Source organism: Taeniopygia guttata, chromosome 11 (genome assembly GCF_048771995.1).
Source record: "Taeniopygia guttata chromosome 11, bTaeGut7.mat, whole genome shotgun sequence".
NCBI lineage: Eukaryota > Metazoa > Chordata > Aves > Passeriformes > Estrildidae > Taeniopygia > Taeniopygia guttata.
In genome coordinates, this window is record NC_133036.1 from 12,396,544 (window position 1) to 12,409,792 (window position 13,249).

Consider the following 13,249-nt stretch of genomic DNA (forward strand, 5'->3'; position numbering starts at 1 on the left):
ACTGATGTGAGCTGAAGAGAGTAGGAAATTTGTCTTATGTTTGTTTTGGGGTATTTTTAATAATTCTTCATGAGGATTCTTCAAATGCTTTGCTCTAAGCTGCATTCAGAAGAAAAAATTAATAGTTCTTTTATATTTTTGAGGCATTATACCTAGGGGTTTTTAATTACTTGGCATCTGCTTTTTTGATATTTCTGGGTTTTGTGTCTTGTCATGGATTCCTCCTGGTGCTCCTTAAATCATGAAATAGAAGTTCTCACCATAAATTGTGTGACTTATACCAATTGCTGTTTCTCTGTGTTTCTCTTCTGCAACATAATTCACAAGTGCTGCAGTTCTTAAGTGCTGCTTGTCAAGCAGGGAGCAGAGACCCAAGAGTCTGTGCTTGCCAGACCTTTTCAGAGGAGCAGAACAGATGGTGTATCAGTATTCCTCACGCTTTAGCTGTACTGAGACTTGTTTAATCTGTTTTGCATTCTCAAACTTCTTTCTTGTGTGTTTTGACAGGAGGCTGGAGCCCACAGAAAAACCCCTTCAGATTGTGTATGACTACTTGGCTGGGTTGGGTTTTGATGATCCTCTCAGAGTGCAGGAAGAGGCAGCAAACTCTGATCTCAGCTGCATGATTCGCTTTTACAGTGGTAAGAAATTGTGTGTGTGCACACTGTCACTGTTTCTGCAGCTGTAACTGTGAGCTGGAACTCAGCTAAAGCCTGAGTCATCATCCTGTTGGGTTTGTAGAGGGCTACATCAAGCACCTGTAGTACCAGTAAGCATTTCTTAAAATAAAACATTTTGAAGATTAATAGAAAAAAAATCACACTTCTGTAGTTTTCTTGATCCTGTGCATGACTTGAGAAAAGACAGGTCCACAGGAAGGCACAAAATTGCTGTGTTGTCTTTAGATTCAAATATTGCAACTGATGACATAGAGCTTCCACTGGGAGTTCTGTTTAGATGTGCATGAAGATTGTATTTACAAAAATTTATGGATATGGCCAAGGAAGCACCTGGTCAAATACCTCCACAGCCTTTAAACAGTGAAGAGTGAAGGTGCCAGCTGGTTAATAATAATACAGGCTGCTGTCAGAGCCCTAGGTCACTGGATTGCAGAAGCAAGACTTTGGAGTGTGGCCTGTTGAATTGGTTTGGGCAGGATACAGTATACATGAGGAGCCACAGATAACAGGCATAGGCTTGTGGGCAGGTGGTACTAGCAGTCAGAAAGGGAATTCACTGAAGTTAACAGGAAATATAAAATAAATTAGGGTGAGGAAAGATAATAAAGAAATTATTTCCTTACTTGTAAGTACTTCACCTGTGTATTTTTTGCATTTCAGAATAAAAAAACCCAAGGTGCTTTTAATGGAAAATTGTTCTTGCATTGTGGATCTGGGCAGCCAGGCTAAGCTGCTAGCCATCTTTTGGTTAGTCAGTGTCAAAAAAAATGCATTTATAAGAAATCAGCTTCTTCACCCTGCTGTCGGAGACAAACCCCTTCTGTCTGGGAGCTATGTGTAAGAACAGGCAAAACAGTATAGATACTGTAGATACAGTGTATACACCACATATATATAAGCATATATATATATATATATATATATATGTGCAAAACATAGAGTGTAACAAATGGGAAGAAGTGTGACATGCATAGTCTGGATTTATCGAGCAAGGAAGAGGGAGTCAGAAGTTACTTTAGCTAGAAGGAGTAGAGGCATCAAGGATAGGGGTATGGAGAACTTTTGAGGAAAAAATGAAAGCTTGGGTATGTCAAGCAGGAACTGCTGAGGATTCACGAACAGCGACTCAGCTTCATTGAACCAAGTAGATAGAAAATGTAATTGAGTAGTTTCAGTCAACAAGGGTGGCTGGTATGCTTAGAAGAAAGCAATGAAGGAAGAAGTATAAGGGTTAAAGTGTGTTCAGGAGACCTGTTTTAAGGAAGTACAAGGAAATGCTGACAAAGTGATTCTCAAAGATGGGGGAGGAATTAGAGGGAATGCTATGGAGGATGATAAAATAATTTTGCAAAGTCTGCAGCTGACAACATAAGGGAGGAAGTAATGTACTCTACACAGAAAATCTTTTCTTAGTATCATGGCATCAGAGATTGGTTTGGATTGGAAGGAACCTTAAAGATCATCTAGTTTCACCCTCCTGTCATGGGCAGGGACATTTTCCACTAGACCAGGTTTCTCCAAGCCCCAACCAGCCTGACCTTGGACAGTTCCAGAGATGAAGCAGCCACAACTTCTCTGGGCAACCTGTGCTAGGGTCTCCCAACCCTCCCCATAAAACATTTCTTCCTTATGTCCAGTGTAGATTTACCCCATTTCGGTTTAGAAACATGGCCCATTTTTCTTCCACTATAGGCCTTCATAAAATGTCTCTCTATGCCTTTCTTGTAAGCTGCTTTTTTATATAGAAAAACTGCAAGAAGGCCTTCTGAGAGCCTTCTCTTCTCCAGGCTGAACAACCCCGACTCTCTCAGCCTGTCTCCATAGGAGAGGTGTTCCAGCCACCTAGCTGTGTCCACAGCTGCCCTGTGACCCACTCTAGGATAGGTGTTACGGTTTTGGAGCAGAGAGGGGAAACTGGAGGATTGGTACAGCTGCAGAGTAATGCTTGGAACAGTGCTGGTGTGGCAGTTCATGGTAGGATACCATTTTTAGCCCCACAATAATGTTTTCTTACAAGTGTGGGGCTGGTCTTTCAGCTTGGTGAAATCAAAGCAATCTTTTTCTGTGGATTCTTACAGTTTCTCACCAGTAAGGACATCTTATATCAAACTTCATGTGTGTGAAATAAAACTATTGTTGTATATAAACAACTACATGTTTCAGCTGAATTCAGCTAGCTATGTACATCAAGACAGCACTTTAGATTTGGCAAGCTGAAGATCCTGCTGTCTAACTGAGAAACAATATTATAACTTGAGTTAGTAGTTAACTATTTGCTCCTGATAAATGTTTGGAGTATTGTTTTCTTATTCAACCTTACTGTGTGATCAGTGTGACCTGCTTATTCCACGTAGCATCAGTTTGAACATCCAGCCCAGCACCCCAGGAGGATGCCAGGAGCAGCTGGACCTTAGTGCCAATCAGCTCTGAAACCCCTTCATATGCTACCAGTATCTCTTTCAGTTAGAGTATTGGGCTCCGAATCCTCTGTCACCCCAACTCCAGAAGCTGAATGGTTGGCCTTGAGTGTGTCCAGTAGGGCAGCAACTGGCAACAGTCTGACTCCAGTCCAGTCTGAGAAGTTGCAGTGGCTTGTCACTGGGTTGGAGTAGCCACAAATAGCTGCTTCTCCCTAAACAAGACCTGAACCACATTCATGGTGTCTAGCAATAGGGAACCACACTGATCTCAACATCCCAAGGATATTAGAAATTCCCAAATGCTTTTGTAATTAACCTGGAGGAGAAAAGGAGGATGTGGGAAGTGTCCACTCCCTAAGTGGGCTCTCTGAGGAGAAAAGGCGAATGGTGTCATTATTGATATTTTCCACTAAATGGCACCAGAGCACAAAGGTAAGGGCCTTGCTGAGCACACACCAGATTACAAAATACAACACCATAACCTTAACCCAGCCTTTACAGCAGATTAAGGTGTTACATAATGCAGTCTTGAGAACAAGTGCAACAAAATTAAGCAAGACAATCAATATTGTGACCAGCCACTGTTAAACCAATACAATAAATGCTTATAGCAAATATGTTTTAACACACTCTGGTCAGGTCTGTCTATGCCCTTAGTGCACCAGGTCTGGCACCTAAAAGGACTGTTGTGGTTTAACCTCAGCCGCCCAATAAGCGGCTTCCCCCATGGGATAGGAAGGAAAATGGGAAAAAGGTGATACCTGTGGACTGAAAACCGTTTCATAATTGAAATAAAGTAAAATAATAGTAATTCTAATGAAAAGGGGAATAACAAAGAGACAGGAATAAAACACAAATTATGCAAAATACACTGCTTATCACACTGGTGCCCTTTCTCTAGCAGTGCTCAGCCCTCCTTTCCCAATTCCTTCAGTTTGTGTACTGCATGATGTTCTATGGTGTGAAATATCCCCTTTGCTAGTTTGGATCACCTGGTCCTACCATGCTTCCTTGCAGTTTCTTGTGCCTGCTTGCTGCAGAGAAAGAGACACTGTAAAGTCCTTAACTTGGGTGAGCCCTGCTGAACCCAGTGAAACCCACCTGCTGCTGAAACAGCAGGTTTTTTAATGGTTCTTTTTTTTATGCTACCAACATTATTCTCACACTGAAGCCAAAACGCAGCCTTGTACCATTTGCCAGGAAGAAAATGAATTCTATCTCAGGCAAAACCAGGACAGTCATCTTCAGGGAAAGAACTTTGTAATTGATTTTCCAGGCCTGCCGGTAAAGTGTAGTAGAAACCACTTATTTAATGATTTCTGTGACTTTAACTGACTCAACGAGAATTTAAAATTGCTTTTCTGTTGCATTTGAATGAAGGATATTTGGCAAACATGTGGATTTGCTAAGGTCTGTAACTTCCTGGATTAAAAACACACTGCATGGCAACCATTCTAACATTGTTCTGGGAGGCACAAATGGTGCTGCTCAGCCGCTGGTCCTGCACTGACTGAGAATGTTGCATGTCCTCTGCATGAGACTTTCTTTTAAAGTGCAATTTGTTTGCTTGTTTACAACAACTGGTTTTGCATGTTAGATCCAAGTTATTTGTACTCACAGATGAGAATGAAGAACATATGGACAATAAATGCTAATATCCCCTTTTTCTTCAGAAAAGCCATGCCAAGTGGAACAGTTGGATCACATCCTGCTCTCTGGAGTCTATAACGTACGCAAAGGAAAGACCCAGCTGCACAAGTGGGCAGAACGCTCAGTCATTCTCTGTGGTACGTGCCTCATTGTGTCCTCAGTGAAGGACAGCCATGCAGGGAAGATGCACATCTTGCCACTCATTGGAGGGAAGGTAAGATTTCTTTTTTTAGTTCCCTGTAGCCTGGGAAGGAGGAAGAAATGGTAGTCATGGGAATTGCTCACAAGAGATTAATGTAGGCTTTTTTAACATATTACTGCATTAATGTGCCCAACCTTTTTCTACTTGCTTTGCTTAGGTAGTAGTCTGAAGGCTAATAAAATGAAGAAACACTAGTTCAGCTTTCACAGCTGTGTAACAGTAGCCAGTGTGAATGGGCACTCTGGAAATTACATTTCAGCAGAAAGATGCTAAGCAGGATTTACTTCAGTGTTTTTCTCCAGTGACTGCAGCTATATTTTCAGCAAAATGCAGTGTTGCTGGTGGTCAGTAATAATTCACCCTAGACCTCAGGTCAGTTGTAATTGCTGGCGCTTAGGCAGACTGTTGTCAATTCTCCCTCTGCAGGTGGAAGAGATGAAACGTCGGCAGTACACCCTTGCTTTCACATCTGCTGGAGCACAAGCTCAGACATACCACATTTCCTTTGAAACCCTGGCAGAGTGCCAGCGGTGGCACCGGCAAGCATCCAAGGTGAGGCCATGGGGACAGTGTGGTTTTGATGCTGGTGCAGGGTACAGGAAGGGTAATCTGATGCAAGCTTGATCTGCAGTCAAAGATGAAGCTAGGATGCTGGAGAAAATACCCAGGACATTTTCCAGCTTTATTTCCTTCATGCTCTGGGCTACAGAGATTTTTCTCTTAGCCTTCTCTTTTTCTCTACCTGTGCAACAATGTTGAGCAGTAGTTCTGTGCTGTTTTAACCCCTGCTGCACTTACAAGACTAACTTAATCACAGGTCCCTAGAGCAAACCACAGGGACTGACTGACTTTACAGCCATAGAAACCTACACATTGCATTTGTTGCCATACTTGAATGTGTCTGAAGTAAGACCTGGACATTCACAGGGCTGCCCTGAGGTTTGAGTTACAGAGACATTGTAGGTCAGCCAGGATATTATGAAATACAAAATGAGTTCAGGATAAAGCAGGTCATAAAATGTCAAATTAAGCACCAAAGACCTCAAAACAAAACATGCTTTATGAAAGGACATGAGATTTGCAGAGACTTTATGAAATGTTGCAAAACCATAGTTTATGAAGCCTTTTTATAACAAGTTATGTTTCAAATTTTTTACTGTCAACAAGCTCATAAAAGAAAGAAGTAGCTAAAAGTACAGAAGAAGCAGGTATGCTAGGCAGAGGTTCTGTAAACCTCAAAGAACTGAACTGGAAAATCAACTGCTTCCTGTTGCTTCTTGCACCTTTGTAAGGCACTTGAGATTATTCTTTCTCAATAGAGTTTCCTGAAAGATCTGTTTTCCTCTATTACACTGGCTCTCTTACAGCCTAGCCTTTAGGCAGTGTGCCCGGTGCACATACAGAGCAAGGCTTTGTGTGAATCCTGACTGGTACCCAGCTATGCATCCTTGTCAGGGATGTAGCAAAGGGCATAGGTTTGTACTTCATGGACTCCCATTTCCTGCATGGACTCTACCTCCAGGTACAAGGGGTTCTTTCATATTCTTGCAAATTGTTTATTACTTGTGTTCTTTGGCCTTCCATTGGACTTCCAGAGAAAATTTGTTGCGCAGCTGCAGCCTTTTCTCTTTCTTTTCAGATTGTGTCTATGCGATTTAGTATGGTTGATCTTTCATGCTACAGCCTTGAGGAAGTACCAGAGCACCTCTTCTACAGTCGAGACATCACCTACCTCAACTTACGCCACAATTTTATGAGAACAAGTGGAGCAGGGAGTCTTGACTCTCTTTGCAGGTCTGCAAAGAATCATTTTTCTTCTACGTTTGGAGTCCTTGACATGTGGATACAGGAATGAAGTACTGCCTGTTCTTTTGGGGATGGTAAAAAAATAGATCTTTAGGAAGCTCTAACAAGTGAGGGGGGCAGCATAAGCAGGAATAAACTTCCAACAATTTGTAGTATTCGTGAGCTCCCTTCCACAGATTCTGTGCTAACTCTGATTTGAGATAAGGCTTGTGGGGTGACCTGCCATTTGTACGGACAAGATGCAATAGTAATATTAGGCTGCTTGCTAAGAAGAGAACATCTTGAGGTATAAAACAAAAGGCAAGGAAAAGCATAATGCTGCTGTTGTGGATAAGTGTTTGTAGTAAGAAGTTTAGGTCTGAAAAACCCTGTTGTGGCAAGTTCTTAATGTGTATTTGGAATTGGCAGAGGGCCTGTGAGACTCCAGCTTTGCTTTGGAAACTTGTGATGATCTGCTTTTAAGAGAGTAGCAGTTGTGTGATGGTATGGAAGCATGATGTAGTCATCTTAGGTAAGTGAAGGAGTCTTACAAAAATATTTTTAAATTAATTTCCCAAAATCATAAAAATCTAGAGGGAGATTAGTCTGTTGATATGTATACCAGCCATGCTAAATAGAATTCAAGGAGTTGCTCTATGAAATTTGAAAACCGTTAGGAAGCTTATAGTAATATTGTCCAATGGCTCTGTTTGGAACACATTTCCCTAAGGAAAATGTATTTGGAGAAACTTTGCAAAACTGCTTTTTGTTTTTTTGTTTGATTTGGTTTGTTGTTGTGGTTTTGAGGTTTGGTTTGTTTTGTCATTTTGGTTTGTTGGGGGCGTTATTTGCAGGGTGGAGTGGGGAAGGGGGTATTTTGGTTTTCTTTGTCTCTAGGGGCTACTACTGTGCTAATATATTTTTCTTCCTCTAGGGTAATGAGATGCCCAAGTATCTATGAGAATATACAATGAAAAAAATTGCTTACTTTTGGGAATTCTTTGCAGTTTCCTTGCAAACCAGAGTCTAGTCTGGTTTTCCAAACTTGCTTAAAAGCTTTCTAATGCTGAATGGTAATAGATTCTGTCACTGGAGAAGCAGCTTAAAATAATCTTAAGATTTTGCTCTCTACTTGTCTCTTCAAATACATTGTATGATTTTTGAAAAGCACATCAGAACTTTAATTTCTTAAATGGAGGATCCTTGGTTCACTGGATCAGCAGAGGGGCTTGAAATTTCTTTTGACCTTGCATGTAGTCAACAAGAAATCTGACATGTCAGAAACTCAACTCTTTTCCTGGTAGTGACTATGTCTGATGAAGCTGAAATCCACAAACAAACAAAAGCCATAAAAGACGCTCTTACTTCACACAATCTTGAATAAACAGATAGCATTAAGATGCCCATATAAGGCTGCTCATTGCCTTTTGAAAAGATTTTCTATCTGAGGTTTTTAGGATGCTTCTAAGATTACAGCACCACAAGAAGCCCCTTGCTCACTTGCAGTAGGTGCTCTCTGTGCATTGAGACTGTCAATTCCCAACAGCAGAATTTTTCACAATGATCAGATCTCTTCCTCTGAGCAGCTTTCAAGCTCTAGGAGTCTAATTACCTATAACTATAATAATGGTGCAAAAATTATTGGCTAAAGGGAATATGTTAAGCAAAGGGCATTAAATAGCCCTACCTGCTTTGTTACATCTCCTAGCTTATTTTCTATGTACTGTAGTACCTTTCAAGCATCTCCCTTATCTGAAAAACACTGAGATCTGGTCTTAATTGATATGTGTGTCTGCACACACATGTATACATCTGCATGACTCTTGTCAGCATTCTAGCTAGTTGATACAGACTGGTGCTGGTGTGCTTTGGTGGCAGAACAGGATGTGTTAAACTTGGAATATTTCAGGGCAGCACCAGTTTGGGCTGCTAAACAGAGGATGGTCATCCCATGGAAGATTCACTGCTGTGTTTCCATACCTCTTTGCTGTCTCGGTATGCCCTGTGAAAGCCCAAACCATAACCTGAGGAGCCACAACAATTTTGGAATCTTCATCCCCTGTAATACCTGGTTCATAAATACAGCTTGAATGAGAGTTGCATTTCCATTCCACTCCACTCCTACATCACTACATGAGCTTACTGAGGCAAAGAAGAGGGAACAGAAGGAGAACTAAAAAGGCTTTTGAGTATTGTCCTCCCCATCCTCCCCACTGAGTATGGAAGTGTGCTTGAGGAATCTCAGACCAAGCTGTGTCATATTCCAGTTTCCCTTCAGCTTTTGGAAACTGTGATGCCCCACTTGTGTTTGCTTTGATATTTTTGCAGAGGGATGAATTCTAAACATGAGTTGTGCTGTTGTATTTAATGCTGTATCCCTCAGAGCAGGTTCTCACTACGCTGTTAGGGAGAGAGAAACACTGCTTGGCACTAAGAACAGGTATAGCAAAAGCCATTGCATAACTCCTGAGAAAGCAGTTTTATTAAAGCATTTGCTGATTTCAAACCCTGAGATCCACAACATGTCCTAAATCTCTTAGTTGAATCAGCTAATGAGGTTGTTCAAATCTTAGGTTCATCTTCATTGTTTCCTTCTTTTCCAATACTGTGGTGGAATTCTGTGTGCAAATTTCTAATTTTTCTATCATTGTTATGTCTTTGCATTATCCTTCCTTTGAGGAAGGCTTTTACCAACACAGCATCTTTTTCTCTTTGGCTTTCAGTTGCAGTATGAGTGTCTGTGGCTGCAGCAAACAAAAATGCCTGTGCCCTTATTCATATGATTGGGTGCTCAAAGCAAACAACTCATGTCCAAGTTTCAGCTATGCTCCCTCTTTCAAAAGAACAACACCCCCAAACATTATAAAGTAAAATGGAGAAATATTATGCATAGTTCCTATGCAGATCATTACAAGTATTATGAATCCAAAAAACGTCACTATAAAGAAGAAAACAACTTCAAAACCTTTCAGTCCTATATTTCAAGACATCTCAAGCTAGAAGTAATATTCTCCCTCAAGCTAATTAACCTTGGTTTTGTTACTGATATTAGAACATTTGCTTCAAAATAAGAGCGACTCACCAATGCCTGGGAAAAGTAGGGTAGGGGAGGCAGATGAATAACTGCATGTGTCCTAGAAGTAGTTCTCTGGTACATGAAATTTGTAGTCATCTCATAGAAGTGAGATATTAATTTCCCCACTGAATTAATTTTTGGTGGTTCCATTTTGGGATGAAGAGGCTTTTACTTGGGGAGCAATACTTTTGCTTCCTGTAGAAGGAGGCAAGAACTCTTGGAGGAGAGCCCTGCTGTATGTTACCCCAGCCATGCTAAGTTCCTTCTCTCTCTTTGGACCTAGCAAGGTGATTGAAGGAGCTAGAAATAGGTAACCATTTCTCAAGCACCAGTGGGACTGTAGTGACTGTGGGCTGTGTGTACTTGGGGCAGTAGGTGGGATGCAGTCTGCTGAGCAAGGAGCACTGTAGTTGTGCAATCTTGTTCAAGGACCTCTGGGTGCAGGTCTTGGGTTTTCCCAGCATGAAGCATGTGCTTTCCTAGTCCTCCCTTTTACAGCTTGGCTTGGCTTTCTGTTTTATTCTCAGAATAGTCCTAGTGAATGTTTTCAGCTCCTCTTTTGCCAAGCTATGTAATTGTAGACTCTTACTTTAGTTAATTCTTTTATGGTAAATTTTTTTGAACGGAACATTTTAGTCACCTTAATCTTAGTAGCAGTCACTAGGACAAAGCTTGGAAATTCGGTGTAGAAGGTTGTTGTCAGTTACTGCAGTAAACCCGTGCTATTTGATCACTTTCAGCATGACAGTTGAGAAAAATATCAATTACTTAAACCCAAATTTATGCAGAAACTCCTGTAATGAGTTAGCTGACTGTATCACCAATGTACAGACTTAAGAATTCTTTGACTGGTTTGTGTATTTTTCCTTTTAGACATGTAGGTTTGTGAATTAACTAGTGTTCTTGCTAATAGGTTTTCTCAATTGAAGAGTCTGAACTTGTGTCATAATAGACTGGGAGAGTTTCCTGTATCACTGTGTGAGATCTCTACTCTGACAGAGCTTAATATTTCCTGTAATGGACTTCATTGCGTGCCAAGTCAGATTGGCAAACTGTTGAAGTGAGTATGTTCTTTACATCTGTGATCATAAGTATCCTTGGTGGCTCAGCTGAGCACTGCTGATGTGCAGGTACTGTTTCTGAAAGTGTGAATTCTAGGGCAGCCTGTTTTGCCCATGAAGGCTGAATGGTTAATTTGACTCCAGCAGGAGGTAGGTCAAGAACCAAGATACTCAATCCCTTAATCACTACTAGGAAAACATCACAACTGCTAGTGCAGAAAAGATGAGGAAACTTGATGCAGATAAAGCACTGAAGGCAATTGCATCGTTTCTCAAATAAGTCTATGTGCATTTTTCTGCAGCTTCAGAGTTGTCTGACTTTCTGCATTTATTTTTTGAATTTAATATTTTCAGTGCTGATGCAATTTCTATTGAAGTTTTAATTTATTGTAGAAAACCTTTCTGTGGTAACTTCTCACAGGGGTCTAGTGATTTTTGTCAGCACTGGTATGTTTGATGATGTTCTAGAGAATTGGCTGCTTTTGTATTAGAGGATTTTAACATGAAAATACTTGAGCAATCCCCTCTGAAAATTTTGTCCTAAGTTTGCTGGAGCCTTGTCCATTTTCCCCGGTAGATACCCCAAATGCATAAGAGCTTAAGCTTAGGTAAATTTAATTGCAAGACTGGTAGTACATTTAGATAAACATCAGTATTGAACTGTCGGTTTATTGTGGCCTGCTTTTCCTCCAGCTTGTGTCTTTAAAAAAGGAGTGCCTACATCCACATTGTATGTGAGCAAGTAATTTCCAGAATGATCTTTTAGCCATCCAGAATGATCTTTTAGTGATTAAACTGTGCCATTTGTAGAAAATCAAGTAATTAAGTAAATATCTTTCATTTACAATGTAAGTACTGATTTGTATTTTGCTTGTGTTAACGTACAATCTTTGGCAGAACTGGAAGTTTCAACCCTATTACATGTGTGATAAAAGTACTTCAGTAACTTTACATGTATAAGAATAAAATTAGCTGTTAGGTACCTTTAAAAATAACCACATTGAGACCAGCTAACTATACGAGAAAATTCACTGAAAATATGAAATGTGATAGTCACTACTCTTTGCAGAATTGTTTTCTTTCTCTTTTTCACTGTTGCAGTCTCCAGACTTTCTGGCTTGATGGCAATTTCCTTACATCCTTACCAGAAGAGATGGGAAACCTGCAGCAGCTTAGCTGTCTTGGACTTTCCTTCAATAACTTCTGTGAACTGCCAGCAATTTGTGAGAAACTTGTCACCTTAGACAAACTAGCTCTGGCAGGGAACTTGCTAGAGACCTTGGACCTGACAGTACTGAACCGTATGGGTCACATCAAAAGTGTGGACCTGAGGTAAGGGGTGAAACTGGCAGGTGTCTATAAAAAGATTGCAACTTTCCATTTACAGCAGAGGATCTGTGCAACTTCTGGTATGTTTTGCAATAAACTAGGTTTAGTTTTTTTCTCTCACCAGTTCTTTAGCTTTTACGGAGTTCTGTTTCTGAGGGTGTGCAGAATCCACTTGGAAAAGCAAGCTTAACTGAGCAGTGCCAGATGCTGAATGAACCTTGCCCTGTAGATTCCTCTTGTGATTTGCTGTAGCCTTGAGCTTTGGTAGCTCAAGATACCAAAAACTTGATCTTTCCTTCCCTTTTTCGCTTCTCTGCCCTAGAGATGTGATCCTGATTCTCCAGGCTGCCAACTGCAGACCTCTCAGAAAGGGACAAAGAACTTTTTGAGTCTGGCAAGGCAGTCTAGTATCTGTTCTCCGCATTAGCTTCCTGTGTCCGTGCAGAGTAGCTGCCCCTTGACCTGGTTTCTGTTTTCTAGACTGGATCTTTCTTCAGAATCTCTTAAGAATTTGGGAATCATTAAAATGGTTATGTGTAGCAGTGTAGACAAAGGAAGTGTTTTTGTTTGTATTCACTGCCTGAAATTCACCATTGCTTGTCATGCATCTCATTGACTATGCTCACCATTGGTATTGGCCTTCACCAGAATTCTTCCTTTCCTGTTCTTTCTTCTCTCTTCTTATTGATGTCCAGTGTTCAGTGTCCTATTTTCTGACTTTTTAACTAATCTCTGAGTGTTTAGGCTCAACAACCTGAAGAGAACAGTGGCTGACACTCTGGAGGGGAACAAATCTGTGGCTTACATGGATTTACGAGACAATCAGATGACAAATCTGGATCTGAGTTCCTTGGTCAGCCTGGAGCAGCTACACTGCGAGCGAAATCAGCTGAGAGAGCTGACCCTGAGCGGCTTCTCCCTTCGGGCCCTGTATGCCAACAGCAACTGTATGTCTCTTTGTCTTCTTCACCTGGCTTTTCCCTTTAAGCCCTGGGAGCAAAGGAAGACAGTCTTTTGCCCTTTCTCACGCATTAAAAAAATACTTA

The 13,249-nt window shown here is 40.9% G+C and overlaps 1 protein-coding gene across 4 annotated transcripts in view; it reads left to right on the plus strand.

The window, feature by feature from the left end:
* The window catches only part of PHLPP2 (PH domain and leucine rich repeat protein phosphatase 2), a 37,637-nt gene that overhangs the window by 6,683 nt on the left and 17,705 nt on the right, over positions 1 to 13,249 (plus strand). For all 4 annotated transcript variants that reach the window (XR_012057763.1, XM_072934390.1, XM_030282377.4 and 1 more), the window contains exons 3-9: positions 508 to 641; positions 4,774 to 4,964; positions 5,379 to 5,504; positions 6,592 to 6,746; positions 10,727 to 10,873; positions 11,976 to 12,206; positions 12,948 to 13,150. Coding sequence is in view for 3 of the 4 variants with exons in the window: in XM_030282377.4 (XP_030138237.4) it covers positions 508 to 641; positions 4,774 to 4,964; positions 5,379 to 5,504; positions 6,592 to 6,746; positions 10,727 to 10,873; positions 11,976 to 12,206; positions 12,948 to 13,150 (1,187 nt within the window). In the remaining variant the exon portion in view is untranslated. The remainder of the gene's footprint in view (positions 1 to 507; positions 642 to 4,773; positions 4,965 to 5,378; positions 5,505 to 6,591; positions 6,747 to 10,726; positions 10,874 to 11,975; positions 12,207 to 12,947; positions 13,151 to 13,249) is intronic.